This window comes from Urocitellus parryii, chromosome 1, assembly GCF_045843805.1.
Source record: "Urocitellus parryii isolate mUroPar1 chromosome 1, mUroPar1.hap1, whole genome shotgun sequence".
Classification (NCBI taxonomy): domain Eukaryota; kingdom Metazoa; phylum Chordata; class Mammalia; order Rodentia; family Sciuridae; genus Urocitellus; species Urocitellus parryii.
In genome coordinates this window covers 161,295,289-161,321,437 of record NC_135531.1, presented here as the reverse complement: position 1 = coordinate 161,321,437, position 26,149 = coordinate 161,295,289, and the positions used below count along the sequence as shown (strand labels likewise).

General features: G+C 50.2%; 1 protein-coding gene across 1 annotated transcript in view; it reads left to right on the top strand.

Annotated features, from left to right (window-relative positions):
* Lypd8 (LY6/PLAUR domain containing 8) overlaps positions 1–23,004 on the top strand; it is a 34,447-nt gene extending 11,443 nt beyond the window's left edge. Inside the window, exons 2-5 of the mRNA XM_077801592.1 lie at positions 17,603–17,704; positions 18,072–18,191; positions 19,690–19,848; positions 22,787–23,004. Of these exons, the coding sequence (XP_077657718.1) occupies positions 17,603–17,704; positions 18,072–18,191; positions 19,690–19,848; positions 22,787–23,004 (599 nt within the window). The remainder of the gene's footprint in view (positions 1–17,602; positions 17,705–18,071; positions 18,192–19,689; positions 19,849–22,786) is intronic.
* The last annotated feature ends 3,145 nt before the right edge of the window (positions 23,005–26,149 follow it).

The following is a 26,149-nucleotide window of genomic DNA, read 5'->3' as shown; positions in this document are numbered from 1 at the left end:
TCAGTTTATAGACAAGGAGCCTGAGGTCCAGAGAGAACCACTGGTGATCCCAAGACCACACAGGGAGTTGACCCTGAGTCTGGAGGGAGATGCCTTTCTTTCCATCATCCAGAGTACCAGAAATTTCTAGAGAGTGGCCTACACAGTCAGCTGTGATGGCCAGGGTGTGGGGCTCCAGAGGCTGATGTGTTGAAGAGCTAGGGATTTTCCTCACAGCATCCCTTTGTGTGGGAGATGGAGTCCTGTCCCCTTGGCCCTGGGTAAAGGAGTGGGGATAGACAGGAGTTACCCCACTTGCAGGCATTAAAGCCAAACCTGGGAAGACAAAGGGGCATTTCCAGGGATAGAGTTGCATCCTCTAGGCCCTGAGCCAGGTTGGCTTCAAGGGCCACTCCTATCCCCCTTCCCCACTGCCCAGTGTCCCTCCTACTCCGCCCAACCTTGCCCTGTGAGCTCTGATAATGCCCTTCCTCTCCCTGCTCCTGGATCCTCCGTCCTCCCAGCCGCTTTCCCTGAGAAGGAAAAAGGTGAGTGGGTGTTGCCCTGGTCCCTCCTGGAAGTCATTGAAGTGCCCCTTGTGATACCCAAGGCCCATGCCTACTGTGCGAAGCCTCTTCCCTGGTCTCACATCCCAGGACCTTTCTAACAGGGATGCATGGATGATCCTCCAGCATCTGCACACAGATTCGACAATCCACGTCTTCCCGATGTACAAATGTTGGTGGTAAAATTAACAAAGCACCCCAGATATTTCATTAGCCTCTCAAGCTAAACACAGCATCTCATCAAATGCTCCAGCCGGGTTGGAGGCAGGAGGAGGTGTGGGCCAGTCAGATTCCGAAGCCCGTTAGCGTGTGGGTGGGCATGCTCCTCCAGCACTCGGCGCCACTGTCCACGGCCGTCCCTCTCTTGTCTTCTTTCTAGTCCTGCTTTTTCTCAGGACTTGTCTCACTTAAGATCTCAGAACTCCTGCTCCTCTCCATGGTTCTGCAATCTCACCAGGACTTTAAAAATAGAAGCAGCCTCCTGCCTGCCATGGTCCTGGGACCTGGGGACAGAGCAGAGGCAGGTGTGTGATGTGGTCCCAGCAGGTTCTACACGACTCTGTGGTCTCCACTGGGCCAGTTAGTGAGGCTTCCCAGGCCAGGCTGTTCCCACACCTACCCTTTTACCCCTCCTGGTCTTGGCCAGTCAGCCCCTTAGCTCAGCACCATGTCCCCCAAGCCTGATCCACCCAACAGTCCACATTTGATTTTTACCATTTGGTAAAAATCACTTGACCATATGGATGACAGGTCCCCCTGTCAGTGCCGATGCCCAGGGCCTCAGCATTTCCTTAGTCAGCAGGGGCCTGGAAGGGGCTGATTCCCAGGAGGAGGGGGCATCACAGAGCTGGACACTGGCTAACTTCACGACAGATTCTCACCATTTGTCTGTGACAGGGAAGGGTGAGGCCAAGCTGAACTTGACTTCATTTGTGCTGAAGTGGCTGGGAGTTTTAAAGTGAGGTGGGGAGCAAGGAGGGACGTGACTGTGACCAGGGACTCAGTAGAGAAGAGATGTGAAAATTAAAAAATCAGGGAGGGGCTGGGCCCAATGGAACCCATGTGGTTTTCTGAGTGAAGCACCCCCTCCACCCCTTTGAGAGGCTGGGAGACTCTAGCCCTGTCTCCCAACCTCCCTCCAGGTCCCAGGTCTTAAAGAATCCACCACCTCTCGAACCACCACACTGAGGACCGAGCTTCCAACATGGGCCCTTGGGGGATGCTCTCAAACCACATCCAACCATGACATGTGACATCAACACATCCCCTTTATCCTTCGCCCAGACAGCACCTATTCTGGTGATCCCTTGTCAGTCAGCATGAGAGATGGTCCTCAGATGGTCCTGAGGAGCCCAGAGTTGTGAGTCAGAGGGTTAGTGATCAGGAGGCTGCTGGGGTCCAGGGCTGTGGGCAGCTGCTGCCTCTGCCTGGGGATGGGCCACTTGCTTGGGTGCCTGCTGAAGCTGGTGGCAGTGCTCTGGGCCAGTCAATGAGGCTTTGCAGGCCAGGCTGTTCCTACACCTACCAAGGTGGCATCACATGGTAGAAAGGATGTAACAGGCAAAGACAGTGACCCAGGGACCTAACCACTTCCCACAGGCCCTCCTTCTAATACTGCTACACAGGGGGTTAAGCTTCAATGTGAGTTTCTGAGAGACACAAACAAACTATACCCATCAGCAAAAGTCTATTTATAAATTTTTGTCAGTATCATATTAATCAGTCCTCCCTGTGCTGCCCTGGCTGGCCTCCTCTGCTCCCGGGGACTCAGGCCAGGGGTTAGTCCAGCCTAATGATTCTCCTCAGTTGGTCCTGACACACTATGGGGTCAGCATGCAGGTCTTGACTAGCTTGGTAATTACTATTGTTGCAGCAAATGGGTGACAGCCTCTCTCTCAGTCTGGGTCCTGAGTGCCTTCCACTTATTTCCTCTTTTAACCTTCACCTGACCCTCGGAGACGTGCTGTTATTATTCCTGCATCACAGAAGGGCTAGCGAAGCACCGAGTTCTTGTATAACCTGGTCACACTTGCAGAGCAGAGCTGGGGTTTGAAAGGAGGAGGGCTGGACCTTGAATCTGTGGTCTTTCCTGATGTCTTTCCGTCACTCATATTGGTAAAACAAACACACACAAACAAAAGTCAGAAAATATTGATTTCATTTCAAGTGGAGCTAAGTATTATTTTGTGAAACGTTGATTTCAGTTGTATGTATCAGAATGCACTATAAAATCTATTTAAGTTGGTCACAGTGAAAAAATTTTGCAATAGCCTTATTGACTAGAAGGCATTCTGTGTAGAGTGAATTTCAAGTTATCTGGCCGAGTTCACTGCAGGTTGTGTTTCTGGTTTGACCCTTGGATGGCAGTGTTGATGCTGGTGGTGACAGAACACGTCATAGCATGGTAGTATGGCAGCATGCAGTGCTTCCTGCTGGGCTGAGGTGGCAGCTGCCATTTTTGAGGGCATGTTGCGTGCCACTCATGTTGCTCACCTCTTCACAGGTCAAGGTTGTGTTGGTGGAACCCAGGGGATGACCTCATCTGGCCCCCTGGATCTGCCTTGTGGGGCCAACCTCAGTACACTTGTGCCTTCTCTCCAGCGATGCAGCATTTCAGAACTCTCTTACCATATCCTGCAATTAGGTCTGCAGAAGAATAACCCAAAGCACACCAGCCTTGGAGCAGGGCAGTACCTTTCCCTGCCTGTGCCCCCAGCCTCCTTGGTGCTAAGAGGTCCTACCAGCCTCAGGAGAGAAGGTCCCACGTGCTCCAGCACCTAGAAGGTGCTGGTTCCTCTCGGAAAGGCCCAGCCTGGCTGAACTTGAAATTAGTAATTATGCTTACCTATCTTAGAAGACTGCTGCCAGTGTTTATATGTACACAATGTGCTAGTAAGCGTGAATATCCTGGAGAAGGATTGCTACAAAAAAATATTAGTTCTAAACAAGATGGAGTCTCTAGAGCCCGACACGATGTCTTGAACACAGATGTTGCTTGGTTGGTGTGAATCCTTCTCTGTTATAACTTTTTTGAGTTACAATTCAATAAAGATAACAATTGAGTAAATTATGCAAACAACTCACTCATAGTATACAGTGCAGCGATTTTCATATATTTTCAGACCCGGGCAAACATTACCATGATCACTTTTAGAATATTTCCGTTCTTCTCAAAGCAAACTCCATGCTACTTAGCTCTCAACCTCAGCTCCTTTCCCCAATGCTGGCAACCACTTATTTATTTGCTGTCTATAGATTTTGTATAAATGGAATTGCACAGTTGTGGTGCCTTGTGATTGGCTCATTGCGTGTAGTCTGAGTTATGGATCCAAAACCATTTTCTGTAATGTGGCTTTTCAGTAATCCTACCTGATTTATTTTAAAGGCATATTATTTATTGAAAAGGCATATTATTTCCTTATTGAATAAACTTGTGGCTTTGGTAAAAATCACTTGACCATATGGATGGTCACTGGACCTTATGCCAGGCACTATTCACAATGCCTGGCATAGTGGATATAGTACACTTTTTTGTGACTTGTATATTTCATCTAGCATATGAGTTAAAGGTCCATCCACATTGTAAGCATGTCTCAAAATTTCCTTCTATTTATTTTCTTATTTGGCACTGGGGATTGAACCCGGGGCACTATACCGCTGAGCAGTTCTTTTTATTTTTTTATTCTGATGCAGGGTCTTGCTAAGTTGCTCAGGCTAACCTCTAACCTGTGATCCTCCTGCCTCAGCTTCCAGAGTTGCTGGAATAAGGCACACTCCATTGTGCCTGCCAGAATATCCTTCCTTTTTAAAGGTTGAATGGTACTGCACTTTGTTCACCCCTTCATCTATTAATAGACACTCGATTGCTTCTGTCTCTTGGCTATTGTGAATAATGCTGCTCTGAAAGTAGGTGTGCAAATATCTTGCAAAGATGCTGCTTTTGATCCTTTGGATGTCTGTCTAGAGTCGTCTGTCTTTAATGTTTGAGGATCCACCTACCATACTGTGTCCCATGGTAGTAGCTGCTATCTTGTGTTCCCACTAACAGTGCCCAAGGATTCCAGTTTTCTCCACATCCTAACCACTATTGTTATGTGTGTGGGTGTGCACACATGCATACTCAACAGTGATCCTATTTGTTGGCATGAGGCGGCATTTACTGCAGTTTCAATTTGCATTTTCTGATGACTAGTGTTACTGAACCTTTTTTCACACACTTGGTGGTCATTTTTCAATCTTTTTTTTGAAGAACTATGTATTGAAATTCTTTCACTGTTTTCATAGTGGTCTTTTGGGTTTTTATTTTTGAGTGGTAGGAGTTCGTTACATAGGCTAGGTATTAACCTTTCAAACATGTCATTATTAACTATTTGCTCCCATAGCTTGAGCTGCCTTCCACTCAGCTGACTGCATCCTTGGACCACATGAGCTTTGAATCTCAGCAAGTCTAATTCATTTTTACTCTTGGTGTCTATCCAACAAATTACCATACCCAATACCAGGAAACATTTTTCCATCACTGTGTTGAAAATGCTTCTTCCACTGGGCCCAGTGGTGCACACCTGTAATCCCAGCTGCTCGGGAGGCTGAGGCAGGAGGATCACAAGTTCAAAGCCAGCTTCAGCAAAAGCAAGGTGCTAAGCCACTCAGTGAGGCCTTGTCTCTAAATACAACATAGGGCTGGGGAGGTGGCTCAGTGGCCGAGCCCTCCTGAGTTCAATCCTGGGTACCAAAAAAAGAGGATGGTTCTTCCCCTGTGGAGTAGTGCTGACCCCTTATCAGAGATCACTGGGCCACAGACTCGGGGGCGTGTTTCTGAGCCCTCTGTTGTACCCCACTGGTCTACGAGCCCGTCTTCACGTCAGTAACACAGTGTTGGTCACCGTAGCTTTGTAGTAAGTCCTGAACTCAGGAGTGTGGGGACTCCCACTTGGTTCTTCTTTTTCGAGATTGCTTTGGTGATTCAGGGTCATATGAACTTTAAAAATGTCTATTTCTTCAAAAATTGCCACTGATTTTTGACAGGGATAGCATTGAATCTGTAGATCACTTTAAGGAGTATCTATGTCTTAACAATCCTTTTTTCAATTTGCGTAGATGGAATGTCTTTCCATTTGTGTTCTCTTTCTTTCATCAGAGTTTTGTAGTTTTCAGTGTGCAAATCTTTTAGCCTCTTGATTGGTTGTCCTTTAATTTTTTCAACCTATTAATGAGCATACTAATAGGTTCAGTGTGATATTTCAGTGCCTACTTTCAATGTGCACTGATCAAATTAGCCTTTCTTTACCTTCCCTCCATCTGCCTACGTGCTGATGATCACTACTCTATTTTCAAGTCAAGTTTTTTTTTTTTTTTTTTTTTTTTTTAACTTCCACATGTGAACAAGTGCTGGCAAGGATGTGGAGAAAAGGGTACACTTGTACATTGCTGGTGGGACTGCAAATTGGTGCGGCCAATTTGGAAAGCAGTATGGAGATTCCTGGGAAAGCTGGGAATGGAACCACCATTTGACCCAGCTATTGCCCTTCTCGGACTATTCCCTGAAGACCTTAAAAGAGCATACTACAGGGATACTGCCACATCGATGTTCATAGCAGCACAATTCACAATAGCTAGACTGTGGAACCAACCCGGAAGCCCTTCAATAGATGAATGGATAAAAAAAATGTGGCATCTATACATAATGGAGTACTATGCAGCAATAAAAAATGACAAAATCATAGAATTTGCAGGGAAATGGATGGCACTAGAGCAGATTATGCTTAGTGAAGCTAGCCAATCCCTAAAAAACAAATACCAAATGTCTTCTTTGATATACTGAGAGCAACTATGAACAGAGCAGGGAGGAATAGCAGGAAGAAAAGATTAACATTAAACAGAGACATGAGATGGGAGGGAAAGGGAGAGAAAAGGGAAATTTCATGGAAATGAAGGGAGACCCTCATTGCTATACAAAATTACATATAAGAGGTTGTGAGAGGAATGGGAAAATAAACGAGGAGAGAAATGAATTACAGTAGATGGGGTAGAGAGAGAAGATGTGAGGGAAGGGGAGGGGGGATAGGAAAGGTAGCAGAATACAACAGTTACTAATAGGGCATTATGTAAAATTGTGGATGTGTAACCGACGTGATTCTGCAATCTGCATTTGGGGTAAAAATTGGGAGTTCATAACCCACTTCAATCTAATGTATGAAATATGATATGTCAAGAGCTTTGTAATGTTGTGAACAACCAATAAAAAAACAAACAAACAAACAAACAAACAAAAAAAAAACTTCCACATGTGAGAGAAAACACTTGGAATTTGCCTCTGGCTTATTTCACTGCATGTAACTTCCTCCAGTTCCACCCACTTTGCTGCAAAGACAGGATTTCATTTTTAATGACCAAATTATATTTGGGCACCTAGGTTGAGTCCACACGTTGGCTTGTATGGACAGTGCTGTGATACTCATGGGTGGGCAGGTGTCTTTTTGGTGTGCTCACCTCACTTCCTCTGAATTGAGACTCAGAAGTAGACAGCTGCAGCGAATTGTGGATCCACTTTAGTTTTTTGAGGAACCTCTTTACTTTCCTCCATAACAGTGGTGCTAATTTACATTCCACCAACACGTATGAGAGTGACCCTTTCTTTACACGTTCACCAATATCTATCATTTTTTAAATTTCCTTTTGGTCCCAGTCATTCTTCCGGGGTGAGGTGCTATCTCATTACAATTTCGACTTTAATGTATTTTTTTTTTAAGAGAGAGAGAGAGAGAGAGAGAGAGAGAGAATTTTTTAATATCTATTTTTTAGTTTTCGGCGGACACAACATCTTTGTTTGTATGAGTTGCTGAGGATCGAACCTGGGCTGCACGCATGCCAGGCGAGTGTGCTACTGCTTGAGCCACATCCCCAGCCCCAACAATTTTGACTTTAATGACCCTGGAGGCTTCTGACATTTTGTTCCTTTTGATGCTATAATAAATAAAATTGCTTTCCAAGTCTGCTACTCAACTGCTCATTGTTGGTGTGCTATTCTTCCTGTAACTGTAAGTAAATTTTTCTGAGTTTTATTATTGTCTAAATATGCAAATTCTTTTTGCATATACATCTTTTACCCTAAAGTTTTGAAAAGCTATTAGCACTAATAGTATTTTGTGGATTCTTTAAAGCTTTCTCTACATAAGAACATGTCATCTGGGATTAGAGATAGTTTCATTTTTTTTTCTTTCCAAACTAGATGCCCTTTACTTGATTTTTCTTCCCTAATTTCTCTAGATAGGATTTCCAATAAGTTAAACAGAAGAGGCAATTGTATAACCTTATCTTATTGAAATCTTCCTGTCTTCCATGATCAGGTTTGATGTTCCGGGTGGGTTTTCCATAAATTGCCCTCATAGGATTGATAAAGGTCCCTTCTATTTTGAACTTGTTGCGTCTAATCTTGAAACTGTGCTGGGTTGTGTAAAAGCCTCTTTTCAGTATCCTTTAAGAATATCAAGTGCTTTTTCTACATTCTTTTAATATATTGCATTCATTTATACAGAATATGCTATATTGAGAGCAGTGTTAGGTTTACATAAAGAGTGAGCAGACTATCCAGCAAGTTCCCATCTCCCTGTGGTTTCCAGTTAGCACCTTGCTAGTGTACCAGGCTTGTTACTGCAGATGAATGGATAGCGATACATTGTTGCTAACTAAAGTTCACAGTTTATACTAGGTTCATGTTTTTCTTCCTATAGTTCTGATAATTGACAGTGCCTGTGTCTGTCATTATAAAATCATGGAGTAGTTTCACAACCCTCAAAATCTTCTGTGCTCCACTTATGAAACTCTCCTTTCTTTCCCACAAGACGCTGGTGACTGCTGATCTTTACGCTGTCTCTATTTACTTTTGCCATCATCCCTTTCCTGAATGTCATATAATTTGAATTACAGTATGTAGCCATTTTCAAGATGGCCTCTTTCATTTTATAATATACATTTAAGATTCCAAGACCCTGTCTTTAAATACAATATAAAAAGGGCTGGGGATGTGGCTCAGCTCAGCTCAGCCATTGAGCACTCCTGGGTTCAATCCCTGGTACCAAAAAAAAAAAAAAATCCTCTATATCTCTTTTCCCCTTCTTTTCTGAATAAATCTACTATAAGGATGAACCAGCTTGTTTAGCCATTCATCTGTTGAAGGACATCTTGGTAGCCTCCTAGTTTGGGCAATCAAGAATAAAACTGCTGTTACATTCATGTGCATATATCTATGGTGGACATAAATTTACTGCAGGGAGTGCAGTCCTCGGGTCATGTGGTAAGACCACATGGGAAGGGTAGCTTGGGGGCGGGGAGCCTACAACCCGCTTTGGGAAGTGGTGGTGCCATTTTCGTTCTTGCTGCTCCATGTCCTCATCAGTGTTTGGTATTGCTGGTGTGTGGACTCTGAAAAGAGACTTGAACCCAGGCCTGAAATCCAAGGTCCGGATCTGGTTGCAGTGGTGCACCTGAAGCCAGAGGACTTCCCCATTCACCAGTCTTCCTGGGGTCCAAACAGGACAGGGGCTTGGGTCAAAGTCACACAGCCGGTCAGAACCGAAGTAACAACCGGACCTTCATTTCACGAGCCAACATCACCCTTTGACACCTCATTTAGTATTTCCTGAAACCGAGTGGTGGCCCTTTGCATGAGGCATGAAGTTGTGGCAGGACCCGTCCTGGGCTGGGGGCAGTTGATGCTGCCTGGGAAGCAGGTAGGGAGACTCCCTACCTTGTCTGGCCTGGCTGCCTGGGGCTCATTTCTCCCCTGTGGACCCGCTGGTGCCCACCATTCTCCATTTCTGCTGTGGCCTTTGTGACAAATGGAATGGAGGAACCCAGTGTGTCTCATGGCTCCCGCACACACATGCTCACTGCCACAGGCCTGCAGGGTGCCCGGTGGGAGGCAGGTCCTGATGAGAACACAAACCCCACCACCTTGGGCTGCCACTCAGAGGGCTGCAAGGTGATGCTATCCCCTTTTGAAGTGGGTGGTCTTGTCCTGTCTCTGCACCAACCCAGGAAGGGCATGTTGCAGGTGCAGCCCATCAGGGTCTCACGGAGGTGGGAGGAGGGCTGAGGATCCTGAGGACCCTTCTTTCTTTGCTTCTCCATCTTCCTCTCTCCTCCCGAGTCCTGCTTCTACCTGCCCCTTGGAAGCCTTGGCTCTGCTCCTGCCTCTCCCCAGGAAGGACCCCTGCGTCTCCAGGGGCACAGGGTACCCATCCTCTCTTTGTCTATTTGACTTTAGTTTCCTGTTCCTGCACCAATGTCTTGAAGTGTTTCTCCTGCGTTCTCTCCCAGTAGTTTCCTAGTTTCAGGGTTTATGTTTAGACCTTTGATCCACTTTGAGCTGACTATTATAACTGGGGGAGACGGGAGTCTCGTTTCATCTTCTGCATAAACTTATCTGATTTTTCCTGCACCACTGATTTATGAGACCGTCTTATCTCCACGGTGGTTCTTGGCACCTTGGCTGTGGAGATGTGGGTTCATGTTTGGGTTTCTTGTTCTCTTCCATTGGTGTCCATGTTGGTCTTTAGGTCAGTGCTGTGGTGTTCGGGCTATCATAGCTCTTTTGTATATTGTTCCCATATTTTTACTGGTGCATTGTTGTATATGTAACAGTGGATTCGCTGCTGTGTGTTCATGCATGCACACGATAGATATTGCTGAATGTTTTGAGCTCAGGTATTACAATACCTCCAGGCTTCCATTTTGCTCAGAATTGCTTAGACCATTTGAAAACTTTTGTGGTTTAATGTAAATTTTGGAATTGTCTTTTGTAGCTCTTTGAGGGGTGCCTTTGGTATGCCATGGAGATTGCAGTGAATCTGGAACTTGATTTGGGTCATGTAGACATTTTAATAATATTAATTCTTCTAACGCATGATCATGGGAGATCTTTTTTTTTGTATTCTCTTTGATTTATTTCATCAGACTTTTTAAAAAATTTTCAAGGTAGAGGCATTTATTTCCTTGGTTAAATTCATTACTAGACATTTTACTTTTTTTTTTTGGTAGGTATTGTGAATATTATTGCTTTCTTAATCTCTTTCTCTGCAAGTTCATTATTGGTGTATAAAAATGTCAATTTCAAAACTCACCATTTTATAGAGAAGGAAACTGTAGTCAGGAAGAAAAGTTAACAAGCAGCTCATAAATTGCAGGACCACGTGCCCAAGGAGTCAAGTGCCTTTTTGCATATTGTCTGCTCTGCTTATGAGTAGAACCAGCAGGGAGGACTGATGGGAGCCCAGGAAGAAGGTGGAATGCTGATCTTGTAGTTAGCTCTTCAATAAAGTGGCTGTTCTTCCATAACTTCTTGAGTTCTGTGGGCAAGGCACCCGTTCCTTCCCAGTGGGGCTCTTGATTGTGGCTTTTGTCCTCTTCCTGGAGCCGTCTTGCCTTCTGCCCTCTCACAGGGGTCTCCCGAACCAGTCTTAGGCACCCACCTACTTCGGCTTCCTTTCTGTTTTCCTCACATTTCAGTTTGCATTTATTTTTATTTCTTCCTTCTTGTTCTATCAATCTGTCAACTTACCTGCTTGTAGTTGTTCTTAGTGTGAAATCACAGGGAGGGCAAGGAGTTCATCTCTTGTTCCATCTGTGCTGGAATGTGGCATGTCGGACACCAGTGCTTATTTGCTGAAGACATAAGTTTAAGCCTCACCCATCCAGATGCAGGAGGGAGGGGGGCAGCAGAACTCTGTCACCTGAGGGCTCTGCAGGATAGAGGGGGCAGCAGCACTCTGTCACCTGAGGGCTCTTATTCACAATAGGCCTTTTGTTCTGATGGTGATAGGAGCACCTCCAACCAGGTCACAGTTGTGGACAAGAGCAGCCTGTGGGGCTCAGTCCTTCATCGCCAGCCTAAGCAAGGGCCACTCCATCACTACACATGGTCTCCACATATTATCTTTTCACCCGGAACCATATCAATTAGTGCAGTTAAGCCAATAATTGATAAAATACTGGCTTTCTAATGTTGGATGCAACAATTTTTGAAAAACACCAGATATTTAGGGTCTGAAGTTTCTGGGGGAAATTGTATTGAAAATTCCCTGAGATTGTTGACAGATCTGCCTGCCATCAAGGAGTGTCAGCTAACTGCTCATGCCTGAGTTAGTGATAACAACATCAAACTGTCAGGGGCTGGGGATACAGCTTAGCTGGTAGAGTGCTTGCCTAGCATGCACAAGGCCCTGGGTTCAATCCCCAGTACAAACAAACAAACAAACAAAAAACCCAACAACTTAAACATGCAGTAAAAATAAATAAATAAATAAAATATTGTACTAACTACAACTAAAAAAAAGTTGAAAAAAAAAAGAAAGAAAGAAAGAAAAGGGGCCTGGGGCTGTAGCTCAGTGGTAGAGCACTTGCCTTGAGCATGTGAGGCACTGGCTCCATCCTCTGCACCACATATAAATAAATAAATAAATAAAGATATTATACCAACTACAACTAAAAAATTAAAAAAAAATTGAACCTTCATGGACCAAATTTATGATCTATGCACTGTGCAATAAACAAAATATGTCTTCTCTCTTAAGCTTTATTTATATATTGGTATAAATTTACTTTACTTGAAGGAATGGTGCCAATGGAAAATCTTGAGTGGATGCTTTGGTATAACTTATAGAAATGCTAAAAGTGATCCCAACATGTTTTAATCTTTCTAATACATTAGGTATTATAGCTGTCACTTTGTCTCAAGAGGAAACTGAGACCCAAATTATGTCCAATCTCCCAGGTCACTCAATTGGTAGGGGCAAAAGTGCATCCCAAGGCTGAGCTTCACCTTAGACCACTGCTCTGTGTCCGCAGGGTTTCTCTGCTCTGTGACAGTCACTGGTGTGAGCTCATGAAAGCTATGGCAGGAGACAGCCACCGTTTCTAGGGCTCTCTATGATGTGCTACAGGTCTGCCCATGTGGTCTATTAACCCTTAGAATAACTTCTAAAACCTGGTGTGCCATGGAGTTTCATTCAGCCGTAAAAAAGAATGGAATTGTGTCATTTGCAGGAAAATGGATGGAGCCAGAGATCATTAGGCTAAATGAGATTAGCCATTCAGAAAGCCAAGGGCCTCATGCTTTCTCTCTCTAGGAAAGCTAGAGAGAAAGAAGGAAAGAAAAAGGACCCCAGAAAAAGAGACCAATAGACTAGAGGAGGGAGACCTGGGCCGGGTAGAGGGGAAGGAAGGGGCCCATTTTGGAGTGAAATAGGCCTAATTATCTTGTGTGCATGTGGCATATGTCACCCTGAGCCCCATTACTCTGTGTCACTGTAATGCACCAGTAAAAAGTTTTTAAAAGGTGAGTGGTGGTACTCCTCTCATTGGAAACACAGGAGCCCAGGACTCGAGGGGTCATCCTTTTACACAAGAGCACAGACTATTGAAGCTTATCTTCCAGGGCATCCATGTTTCCTGTGTGCAGTGGCTGATGGTCAGGAGTGTTGGGGACAGTCATCTTATCATTTTCCACCTGATCTTACATCTCTGAAATGGAGAAATAAGTCAATCAGTGGCGCTCCCAGAAGCAGGAGAGAAGGTGGGTGTTCCTGATGGGACCCTTTGCTGAGTTCTCAATGGACTCTCCCTCCGTGGAGATGGAATTCCTGCTCTGACCTCCCTGTCCTGACCCTGCACATTTCTGTGTGTTTATGGGGGCACCCTGGGAACACCTCCATGCTTTGCTGGAGGTGAAAGGACCCTGGAGACCCTTTCACAGTGGCTCCAGGTTTACACAGCACTGTGACTCTGAGGTCCTGGGCTTGCCTTAGTGAGCTGGTTGTAAGAACAGGAAACTGGCACTCCTTCATGGAGATGGCACTCAGGTGCCTGAGGTGTGCCCAGTGCTTCCTAGATGCAGAGTGGCAGACCTGGCTTCTCCTGGGTCCCTGGACTTCTTGGCTGATCAGAAAGAGGGTCTGCTTCTGGGAGGTGTGTTCTCATAGCTCCTCCTGATGATCCAGGTCCTGGGACCCCACACTGATGACAGAAAGGTGACCGTGGCATGGGGAGAAGCTGAGGCAAGCTAGTGTTTCTCTGTCCAGGGTAGAGGGTGGTGCCACCTGAGCTGAGTGGGAAAGCAGTATTGTGGCTCACCTGTTTGAAGGCCCTAGAGAAGACCCCTCTGGACACCAGTTTCCTCATCTGTGAAGGGGATAACGATACCCCTGAGCAGTACCCAGGGCCTCCAGAGGAATGGACGGGGCTGCTGTGAGCAGCTGTGTGGACCTGTGCAACCCAGGCCAGGGGGTGTGATTGTCTTCCATGTTCCTGACTGAGAGCATGATTGATGGACACCCTGCAGGAATGCTGACGGGTGGAGCTGGGAAACGCAGTGGCACCTGGTGAGGACTCCAAGAGCAACAGACAACATGTGGTTCTTCAGACCTGAGGTCCCCATTCTCCGGGCAGCAGGCAGGCCTGAGAGCCAGGTAAGGAAGTCGGGTGCATGACAGGGGCAGGGCCTGCATGCAGGTCAGAACTTGCGGGGGGGGGGGGGGGTTTGAGCTCATTTGCTTGGGCACCTGGTGCTTACTGGGAGGAGGGGATTTGAATAGCGTGGGTCTCTGCTTCTGTCCCCAGCCTGGCTCTGGAGTGGCCTCCCCAGATTTCTGTCTTAATCCTGGGGACTCAGGACTTCCACCTAGAGCTCAGAAGATATGCATGTGGGACCCCTCAACACCCACATCCCTCGGCCACCCAGCCCTGTCAGATGGCAGAAGTGAAGAAGTGGCTTACCTGTGGTGGGAACAACAGGATTCTTTCAGGGAGGGACCCACCTTTGCTTAGGAAAATGCTGTGGTGAGCAGCCCGAGGATCTTGGGAGCAGGGCAGAGAGCAGGAAGTGGCCGAAGTCCTGCTCACAGGAAGAACTCCCACGTCAATCCTCCCGAGGCTGCCCCATCTCCCCAGTCAGACTAACCCCTGCCCAGCACCATGGCCGACCCTGCCCTCTATGTTGGCAGGGCACCCTGGCCTCCCCTGTGCTTTGCTTGCTCATCACATTTGTTCAGGCTCTGTCTCCCCTGGTACTCTCCAGAATGGAGCCTCCTCTAGGCTGGCGGACCCTGAAGCTCAGTGAGGCTTAGATTTGCCCCGGGGCTGGGACACCCTTTCTTAGCTGTCTGCACCCACATGGTCTGATTCTGAGTTCTGAATGCTAACCCTGCCCTGGCACTGTCCCCGTGGGCACGTCGTGTGTGTGTGTGTGTGTGTGTGTGTGTGTGTGTGTTTTCTTCTGTGCCTCGGTTCCTCTTCTGTAAACGAGGTTATTTTGGGGAGTGTGAATGGACCTGTTTTACGAGGTACAATGGACCATGGGCCATGGAGGAGGCCTAAAGGGAATGGCTGATGCTGGGACACTCAGCAACATGGCTTGCCCTTGCGCATTTTGTCAAAGGCAGCCTTGGAGAAAGTCACTTCCAATTCGGGAGGCTGTGGAGAGGACACCGAGGGCTGGCGTAGAGAGGGTAAGTGTCACATCCTGGTGGATGGGTGGCACAACCTATCAGCCTAAGTCCTGGTGAGGCCCCTCCCAGCAGGCAGCTGTGCCCTGCCATATAAGACCCGTTCCCTCACCTGCTCCAGCCCTCTGCCAGGATCCTCCTTCCTCAGGACAGTGTCCAGCCCAGACCCAGCAGGTGAGCCCCTGCCTCAGCCTGGGAGGAGTTGAAACCAGAGGAGAGCACCCAGGGCCAGCTCAGGCAGCCTACAGGGGCACCAGGACAACTGTGGCAGCGGGGCCCCTGCTGCTGCTTTCTGAGCAGAGGGAAGGCTGGAGTGGAGGGCGGGCCTGGGCCAGGAGTGTAGTGGCTTGTAGTCGGCTCTCTGTTCTCTGTGTGGCCCTGAATCTTCAGAACCCCTGGGCTCCGGCTTCCTGCAAGATGAGCGCAGCGTGGCAGGAACTTGCCGGACTGTTGAAGATTTGGTGGCAGAACTTCACGGGCAGGAAGAGATTTCTGGGGGTGGACAGAGGCTGCTGCTTCTCAGGCCCACCCAGGCCCTGCCTTGGCCTCCAGCCTCCCTGCTCCCTCTCACTCACAGGGAGGCTAGCAGGCCCTGGGTCCTCCTGAGGTCAGCTCCAGGCTCTACCTCTGCTATGAACTGGACATTTGGGACCCTCTGGCCTCTGTCCCTTCCCTCTGGTGGTGGTCGGTCTGTGCCATGTGCTGAGCCTCTCATGTGCTCACTGTGGCTGCTCTCATGTCTCTTCCCTCCTCTCCTCCTCCCCAGGAGGCCCACCAGGACCTCTTCCTGCCCAGGTCTGGAGGAGCGTCCCTAAGTAAGGAAATGCAGGGTCCAGCACACAGCCCCATGCCTGGTGCCCTGCTTGGCCTTCCCCTGGATCTCTAAACAGTGGACCCTGAGGAAATATGCCCCCATGGGCTATTTCCCCTTCCTTTTCACCAACCCCGACTAATCGGGTGAGGACCACAGTGTGTGTGGGGAGGTGTGGTGCAGGTGACAGCGGGGTTGTGCTGTATGCTGGGCTCCTAGGGTTGCAGGGCCATAGCTCTTGGGTGAAGATTGGTCCCTCCTCAGTAAGTGCCAGCTCTCATGGTGTGGCATTGTTGGGGCTGGGGGACCTGGGAGGGAGTCCTGGCCTTGGCCCTGAGCTGGCGGCGCCTGGCAGCTTCCTCAGTCCTTGGACAACCATGGTGATGGCCACTGTTCAGGAGGACTTGAAATGATGGAGAGTTCCATCCATGCCCTGGCCAGGGCAGTGGCCTTTTCCATGGGCTGCTGAGCACTGGAGATGTGGCTCTGAGAAAGGGGACGCTCATTTGACCTGACCTCAGGAGTTGGCTCAGTAGCCAGCGCGGCCTGCGGCTACCATGAGAGGGCCAGCGAGGTGAGGGGTGTGGGGGGGCTTGCTCTGTGTGAATGACGGGCCAGGGGAAACTCCAGAGCTCTGACTTGGGATCCTAGTGACGACAGCTGAACTTAGCCATCCTCCAGGCTCTCATCAGACACTTGCAGGAACAAATGCAAGGTGCAGAGGGTCGAGTGACACAGGACGCAGAGTGCTGGAGCCTCCACTCCAGTCCTAAGGTCACAGGCGCCCAGGTGCTGACTCAGTACTGCCATCTGGTGGATGGCAGGTGGAGTGACGGTGAGGGGCCAGGCTGTACCCCAGCTTTGACACCACTCAGGTGTGAGAGCATTGTTTTCCAGGTCCCCAGGTGCTAGTAATAGTGGCTGCCTGCCGGGTTCGGGAGTGAATTACCCAGACTCCTACGTTGAAGGGCTTGGGATAGAGTGGCTGCTCATCTGCATCAGGGGACTCCAGCACAGCTCTTCTCCGTGGTACTTGTTGCAGTTTGGGTCCTCAAAGTCCCCTGGAGTCACATGTACTGAAGGCTTGGTTGCCAGTCTGGAGACCCAGGTGGGGGAGCCTGTGGGAGCCGGGGCTGGTGGGCAGAAGGTAGGTCATGGGGGTAGCCCTCAAAGGAGATGTTGGACCTGAGCTCCTCCTGACTTTCCTTTGTGCTTCCTGCCTACCTTGAGGGGAACAAACCTCCTCTGTCACACGCTTCTGCCATGATGTCCTGTGCCACCACAAGCCCAAAGCAACAGGTCCAAGTGACCGTGGACTGAAACCTGTGAAACCATGAGCCAAAATAAACCTTTCCTACTCATAAGTTGATTCTCTCAGGTATTTTGTCACAGCCGTGGAAATTAACCGACACAGATCTTATCCCCAGTGGGACTGGAAACTGGCTTATGTTTCCCCCTTTGGACCTGAGGTGGCTCCACAGGATGGGCCCAGACTTTTCATTCTGCACGTAGATGCTTCTGCAGGATTTGTGCCACGCCCTTGTTTTCTGAATCTTGAAATCCTGGAGAGGCATCTGCACTGAAAGCGTGGACTCTAAGTCACAGCTGTGTGCTCCTGGAACAGGACTCTGATTCTTTCTGTCACAAATATGGAGCATGTATGGGACTTGTTAGAGCATGATAAAAACCTCTTGGGGATGACAGAAATTTCTCCAAGCCCCTGGGTCGGCTCTCTTTGTGTCCTTCAGGCTTCACCCCTGGTGGCCCACCCTTGGGAAAGGTCAGCATCAGCACCATGAAAGTCGCCCTCACGGCTGCCATCTTCGCAGCTCTTGTAACTGCCACTGCAGGTGAGAGGACCGCAAGGCTTCTTTGGGGAAGAAGGCGCTTCATCTGTTTGGCCTGGACCTTCTTGGTCTTTTGCTCAGGGGACCTCTCACACAGCCTCTGGTGTCAAAGTGTGGTCAGTGGAGAGCAGGGGACCTGTCCTTGTACCTTGCATTCCAAAGGGCCCCTCTGTGTCATCGATGAAGTTGGGGCTTCCTTTTGGGGAACAGTGGGGAAAAACTAATGGGTGTGTCTCCAGCTCACAGTAGCAGGTGTGGGGGTACCCACGGGGCAGGGCCGCCAGCCCATCTACATCCTCTACTGTGCCCAGAGTATGCTCTGTCCCTGTCTACTGAATTTTGACTGACGTTGGATACTTTGTGTCCCCAGAATCCCTGAGTTGTGTGCAGTGTAGCTCGTGGTCAGGATCCTGTGCCAATGAAACTGCCACACAGTGTGCTGCAGGAGCTGACACCAGCTGTGTGAGTTCCTCGGCCAACTTCTCTCTAGGTGAGCAGCGGGTCCGTCCGTGTGGCCCTCAGCTCTGGGGCTTGCTCGGGGCTGGAGCTGAAGAGGAAGAAGGACGTCCCAGGTGGGGCTGGGAGAGCAGGGAGACAGGGTGGAGGTGGCTTCAGGGCAGGCAGCACGTGGCTGAGCTGGGCAGCAGTCAGATGGGAACACAGGGCCCAGCCAGCACAGATAAGCCTGCATGTCACAGAGAGGCCACTGTGTGGGGGGGGACGACTCCCTCCAGGCCACAGCAGTGTGTGCAGAGAAAGGCAATTAGTCACACAAGGAGGCAGACGGCTTGCCCCGGGTGCATGCAGCTCCCACAACCCTATCCTCTCTTGGTTTCCTTCTCTTCTAACAAACACCCCTCCCTCAGGCCTTGCTCAGCAGGCACCTTGACTGTTGTTCCCCCCTCAGAGCAATGGAGGACGGGAGAGCCCTCGCACCTGCCCCATGTCAGCAGCTGTCAGCCTCCCTGTGCCTTGCCACTACTGTATTCTGAAATGTGTATGTGTGTGTGACATGTATCTCTGTGACCGAAAGCTATCTGTCACCTGCCATTTCCCTCATGAGTATCCCACTGTCCATCCCTGATTAGACTTGTAAGCTATGATTGCTGTATCATAATCCCACCAAGAGATTAGCTGTGATCCCTTAATCTCCTCCAACCCCGAGCCTGGTACAGTTTCTCAGCTGTCTCAGAGATGCCATGTGCGGTGAGCTGGCATTAGAAGGAGGACCCCCAGCCCACACTGAGATCCTCCCTTAGACCTGTTCCATGGGTCTTGCTTTATGACGCTCCCCTCAGTTTTGTGGGGTCCCCTTGGTTGTTGGGGGGAAGGGCCTTCCTCCCTGGGGCTGTCCCGTGTTCTGGCTGTGGTGAGGACTTCCCCGTGGTGACCTTCAGCTTGTCTTCCAGTTCCTGGTATCCCTGTGCCCTGCCTGCTGCTGTCCAGAGGCCTCGTCCTCAACTGGGGGACTGTTCATGTCAGCAGGGTCCTGCATGCTGCCTGCAGGTGGCTGAGGAGGCTCTGGGGCACTGGTGATATGGCTAGTGTGGCTAAGTGCTTAACTGTGAACAGTACTTATTTGTAATTAATCTAGATTCACCATCAGTCCTGCACGGAGCCAGGGCTGCCTTGTTGGACAGCTGTGGTCAGAGGCCGCTGGACTCAATTCAGGTTCTGAGCAGGGACACAGGCAGTGTTCTGGTGTCCGGCCCCCAAGCCCACCACATCTGCTTCCTTGGCTTTATGAAGGTTGAGACTGACAGGTGGCCTGGGTTACCAGCACCCCCTACTTCCAGGCCTCTCTCAGCCTCTGCCTGTGTTCAGCTGGCCTCCCTGGGGCTCCTGGTCGGTCAGAGCGGTGCCTGAGGGGAGCCTCCAGACCTCCAGATGCACTGAGCTGGGATAGCGGCTTGTGCTTCTGCAGTGGCTGTTGGGAGCCTTGCTGGAGCCTCTGGGCCCTGGTGATGGCCGTGCTTGCCTCTGTGCAGGAGAATTCCTCAAGCTGTACCAGGACATGTCCTGCTCAGGACAGAACTGCACGCAGGAGCTGGACCCCTTCACTGTCCACGTGGCTTCTGGAGAGCACGTCCACTTCGCCAGCCAGTGCTGCCAAGGACAGCCCTGTGGAAATGCCAGCCATGTCCTGGGTGTGTACTGGCCTGGGCTGCTGCCCACCTTCTATTCCTGCCCTCTGCGCCCACGCCCCTTCCCCTGGGGTGGGACCTCAAGTCCCAACACTTCCTGCATCCCTTGGTGACGTTCCCTTCTGAGGTACAACAATTACGTGAGGAACCAGTGTGATGAACTGGCCCTGCTACCATGCTGTCCCCCCTCAGTAAGGACAGGTGCTGGGAGCACCCTGATGTGCAAAGGGGCAGTGGATATCCTCAGTAGTTCTCAAACTCAGGGTCTCAGGTCTTCTGTGAAGACACTGAGGATCCCAGACGGCTTTTATTTATTTATATTTTATTTATTTAGATATTTCTCTCTCTTAGAAGTCAAAGCTAAGAAAATACAGAAATCATGTACAATTAACTCAAAAAATAATTAGACAACAACACAAGTATGGTTTTAGGTAGAAATACTACATTTTACAAAACAAAACCATTTTGCGGGTGGAGTGGTGTCCCTGGGTGTCCTGCAGAGCCCTATGTTCCTGGGGCAGCTGGCTTGGCTGCCTGCTCCAGCTGCTGGTCAGCTGCATTACTCCCCCCACGGGCTCCGGAAACCCTCTGAGGCTCGGAGGTGCCCTCACGCGGCCTGCATCTACAGACCCAGGGACCCGCGGACCCCAGTTTGAGCACTGCTGACCTGTGTCTGGGTCAGGTACTGAGGCCAGGATAGGGGGCTGCTTATTCTTGTGTGGGTCCCTTCCCCCAGGGCAGGGACACTTTCCATGTGGTCATGAGTCCTTACTAATGGTTCTCACTCTGCCCAGTCCCTGCCCCAGATGACGGGTCCAGCAACACCATGTGCCCTTCTTGCTATGGACTCAACACGACTTCCTGCAGCGAGAAGACCCACAGGTGTAGTTGGGGACAGCAGTGTGTCCAGATAGAGGTGGAATTCATGAATGGTACGTCTAGGAGTCCAAGGTCCTTCATGGATTTGAGCTGAGAGCACGTCAGGAGCTGGGTCACCATCCACACAGGGGCTGGGGAGTGGGATGCCTGACGGGGAGCCTACTGGGGCACTGAGCCCTCTGTGGTTTCTGCCGTCAGAGCCCAGAGCTCCTTCTCCTGTGCCCCCCTCAGGCCCTGTCCTCCTGTGACTGTGGTCCACCCAGGCTCATGAATGGCAGCAGGAAACTCCTCACGTTGCTTCTCTTCCTGGTTGCCGTTGGTCTGTGGTGTGGATGGGGCCACTTTTCTTCCTCTAAAACCTGCACTTCTCCACTCCACTGTAGGGTGTCAGGGCACCAACACCTGAGTATAATTTGACTTCACTTTTTGCCACATGTCATTTCCAATGCTTGACTGTGATCATGGACTTTTGGCTGGGGTCGAACACCAGACTTATCCTGAGTTTCTTTGTGCTTCTTGTTTCAAATAGAATTTACCTTTTAGAAAATGTTTAGTCACAGCAACATTCAGAGAAGACAGAGATTTCCCATCTACCCCACATGGCCCCTCACTGTCACCTTCCCACAGAGGGCATGCTCCTTACCAGGGATCAACTTGCACTGGCACATCCTTGTTCCCAATGTCTATAGTGGACATCAGGAGTTTCTCTGAGTATGGACGATGCTGGGGTTTGAACAGGGGTGAATTGACATGTCCATGACCCCACTGCAGTGAGGACAGAGCATTTTCTCTATGTCCCTGGGTCCCAGCCCTGAGACCTCCATCCTTCCCCAGGAGACTATGGTGACTGCCGACCTCTGCTGTCCCTGAAGGTTTCCTTCCCTAGAATGTCCTGTGGCTGGCCACACAGCACGGGGTCTTCTCAGAAGGGCTTTGTTTTCATAGCAGGAGCATTTCAGGCTCTTTTGCTTTGTTTGGGGCTGCTGTTGATCCCAGGGCCTCACATGTGCTGAAAACACACTCTGCATGGACCTGCAGCCCAGCCAAGGCTCTTTCCCTGCCCGTGACTGGGGGGATCTGCGCTGCTCTGTTGTGATTCTCCAGCTGGGTCTGGGCAGAGGCTGCAGGGGAAGAACTGTCCCACTGGGGCCCCCAGGGCGTGACTGAAGTCCAGGCCAGCCAGCCTGACAAGGCCCTTATGAAAGGAGCTTTTCTTGCTTGCTTGTCCTGCTCAAGATCATGGTTTTTAAAACTCTAGAGTCTTCCTAGCTCATTTTAATACCCACTCCAGCACGATCCTCGCTGTAAAACAGCCATGGGTTGCTTTCCACACTGGCCTTGGAAGGTTCCCTACTTTTCAGAGAAAGTCAAGAGTCAGCCTAGCTCCCACGCTGTGGCCCTGCTCTGATAAGAAGCAAGTACAGCCCCTCCACTTCCCTGAGATCCTCCATCCTGAGAGCTGCTCTTCTCCCAGGGTGTGGAGTTGTAGGTGACAGATCAACAGGGCCACATAGTAATTGTTCAGTAAAAGGTAGCACTACTGTGGCCACATCTTATATCCAAATGTCCTTGACCTTATTTCTGGAATCTAAATCTCCAACATGGAAAAGCAATGAGAGCCCTCAGGTTTAGAGTGGAGATGCTACAATCTCCCTACATCCCTTCTATTGCCTTTTCCCTTTTTTTTTTTCCTCAGGGAAACCTCAGGCAGCAAGAGTCAGATCCAGAGAAGGGGGAAATGAAAGCAAACCCTGGAAGGGAGGGGAGCTCAGGGGACCTTGGGAGTCTGAGTCTGAGCTCTGGCCCTGATGTTGAGGCGGGCTCAGGACAGCTCTCACAGCCTCAGGGTCCTCAGGGTAGGCGGAGGAGGGGTCTAGGCCCCTGAGGTTCACCATTCCTGTTCCCTTTCTCTTTCTGCCCTTGACTCTGACTGCTCCCTGCTGCGTGGGGTCAGGGGCAGACCAGCTGCAGGTCGAAGCTGCCAGCAGCAGACAGGAGTCAAGAGCAGGGCAGATGCAGGGAGTGGAGGGGTGGTGGACCTGACTGTCTCTTTGCCTCATAGGCCTCGAAGTTCGGTACCTCCTGCTGAAAGGCTGTTCCGACATCAGTAACTCCACCTGTCAGCTCCTGGGCACTGCCAACCAGACAGTCGGGGGAGTCGTCTTCCGACAGGTCCAGTGTTCACAAGCCTCCTTAGTCCCCAACACCAGCGGCAGCTTCAAAGCCTCCCTCAGCTCCTGGGTCCTTGGTAGCCTCCTCCTGCTGAGGCTGCTGCTCTGAGGTGCTGGGCCTCTGCCTCACTTGGGGACATGCCCACCCTTCTGTTCTCCTCCCTCTTCCTTTAGCTTAAGTCATAGGGCCTCTGGGTAATGCCAAGGGCCACGTTGACCTCCATGATTAAAGCTTTAGTTTATCATCTGCCAAGTCCGTCCTGATGCATTATGGGCTGGGGTTGGTTTGAGCACCACTTCCCGCCTCTGAGCTGGAAGCAGAGCTTTATGTTAAAGTAGGTACATGTTTGTCTCAGGACCTGGAGTGAAGTGGCACCCCCGTTTCTCCACAGAAAAGTCTTAACTGGGCCTCTCCAGAAATCTTCACCATGGCTGATTTTAGGACTGTCAGCAAAAGAGTCTCTGTGAGAGTCCAATGTAGATAAACTTCCTATTGTCATGTCGCCCTGTTTACTTGGCCACTGGCCGAGAAGATACCAGCACTCCAGGTATTATACTGGATACGTTTTTCACAAACGTATCCAGTATAGTACTTTGAAGAAATGTGCAACAAGGCCTCTGGCCTTGAGCTGGGCTTCACAGAGATGTCTACATTTTTAAGATATGTTACCAACTGAGCTCCATGGTAACAGCTGGCAGGGGGAGGAAAGAAAGGGGAGAAGAAGCTCTCCCCTTCTCAGGTGTTGTCCTTGAAGAATTAACTTGCCCAGAACAATGAAAGAAAAAGCTGCTTTTATGTGAACTTCTGCAGACTGTGAACTTCTGAGCCCCTTCCCTTACATGCTGGGTATAAAACTCTGAAACTCCCTGAACTCGGGGTTCAGGGATTGACTGAACCCTCTGAACCTGGCTGCAGCCAAATAAAACTGTTTCCTGATGTCTTCGGTGCCTTGCCTCGTTTGTCCCTACAACAGGAGGGTGTCTGTGCTCTTGGTCCATCTTGCTTCTGAGAAGTTGGTCCTTCATCTCTGCTGGCATCTTCCACTTGCTGCCTTGGGCCTCCCGTGTCCCACATGACACTGTCCCCATGCTCACAACTAGGTGCCCCTCTGATTCCCACAATGCCCCATGTTGCCCCCAGAGATGACACAGCAGTTAAAACAGCTGACATCTGGCTCTTCCAGAACTGTCCAGGCTGTGGTCACCATGGGGGCCAAAGAGGACTGCTGAAGACCAGAGCTCTCCCCTGGGCAAGCCTCCTCTGGTGGGGACATGATCAGGTGTTGACGCTCCTCATCTGGCTCAGTGCCTGTACCCTTGTGCAGAACAAATGTGGCAACAGAGCCCCAGTCCCTTTCCTCAGGGGACTTGCAGTCAATACAAGGATGTCAACTGTGTCAGAGACCCAGGGAGGAGAAGGCCCTGCAATCCAGGACATGACCATGTTCAGGTTTAGAAAGTAAGGTGGCCTGGAGTGCCCTTGGGTGGAGCGTTGCTGTATAAAGAGTTTAAATGTGCAGATCTGTGTAGGTCCCTACTGTCTGGATTGCTGACCACGCATCAGCAACAGAGTCCCCTCCAAGGCCCTCTGATGGCGCTGCACCTCCACATGCATGCTCACTCCCTTCCGCCTTTATTTTGAAATACTTTCCTACTTACTGGAAAGTTGCAAAAGCAGCACAGAGCTGCAGTCTCCCTGCCCCAGCCTCCCCTGGAGTTCACTCTTAGGAACCAGAAACAGTTCCAGAAACTTGCACCAGGAGCAGGGCAGCAGGACATGGTGCTGTTGGCTGACAGGCTGCCTTTCTGAGTCAGCAGTTCTCCCTACTGCCCTCTGTCTCCAGGCAGTGTGGAATGTGCCCTGGGCCTCAGTCCCCTGCTGAGAGCCGCCTGCTGGGATTGGCTGTTCTGGACCCTTGTAGGTGACAGCAGGTGGCGCCTGCTGCTGGGTGTTGGCAGTTTCCCCCTCACAGTGGTGTTCTTGAGATCTCTCCTGTTGGTACCTGCACCAGAGGCTCATCCATGGATCCCACCTGTCTGTGTTGTGGTTTCTAACACATTTGTGACTTTCAACCAAGCGCAGCACACTTGGTGCCTGGCAGAGTGGCATCCACCTGTGTAATCTGAGGCTCAGGAGGCTGAGGCAGTAGGACTGCAAGTTTGAGGCCAGCCTCAGCAACATAGCAACACCCTATCTCAAAATGGAAAATAAAGGGTCAGTGGTGAAGCATCCCTGGGTTCAATCCCCAGTAATAAATAAATAAATAAAAGAGTCAGCCCAGGTGGGTCTTTGCTATTCTGTGTGGATTACCTCTGGGGCCCCTCTGCTGGACATGGCAACTCAAGGTCAGGGACTTTGTGTGGATCCTGTCTCCCTCTGTGCATCTGAAGCCCCCACCCTGCCGTCTTTCCTGTGGCCAGTTGTCTGGTGCATCCTCAGGGCCACTGCCTGCCCAGTGACTCCAGAGCACCCAGGTGACAGTGCCAGATGGAATGTTCTGCTGGAGCCCCCCTTTAGGTGGCTTTGCCTGGCACCTGGCACAGCAGCCTCTGGCTGAGCACTGAACCTCAGGCGGCTTCCCCATCTGCTTTCCACCCCTGAGCAGCTCCAGGCACTGCTGTGGCAGATGGAGAGCAGGAGGAGCCAAGGCTGGAGGCCCACCTGAGTCTCCCCTGCATATCTGAGTCCTTTCTGTGTGCTTGGAGGCCCAGGAGCTCTGGAGCTGATGGAGGGCATCCCACAGAGGGAGCCCTGCCTCTCAGGCTCTGCAGGCAGTGACACACAGCAGCAGGAGAGGAAGCCCCTAACATGACACTGTCGAAGGGCCTGAGGCCAGGGGCCATCATGGGGGAAGGAAGGTGAGGGGCTCCTGGGGTGGAGGGTGTCAGGAGGGGTCACCTGTTCAGGTGACAGTCACCAGCAGCAGGATAGGCTGCTCATTAGGAGCTGTGGCCTGGAAACTACAAGGTCTTCCCAGTGGCCAACAGCTGCTGGTCGAGGTTCCTGAGGTAGGCTAACCAAGCTGTCTCCAAGTAAAGGTTTGAGTCTGGTGATGGTGGCTTTGAGCTACTGGTCTCAGCCTGTGGGGAAGAAATGAAGCAGCTGGGCCACACACAGAGGCCCTGTTGGCTGGTCTGAGGAACACCCTGCTCCTTGGGTGGTCCCACCTGGCCTGTGCCAAGGAGATCCACAGGATGCAGCCTTCACCTCCTGCAGAGACATTTTGCTTCCAGGGCTGGTGAAGGTGGAGGAA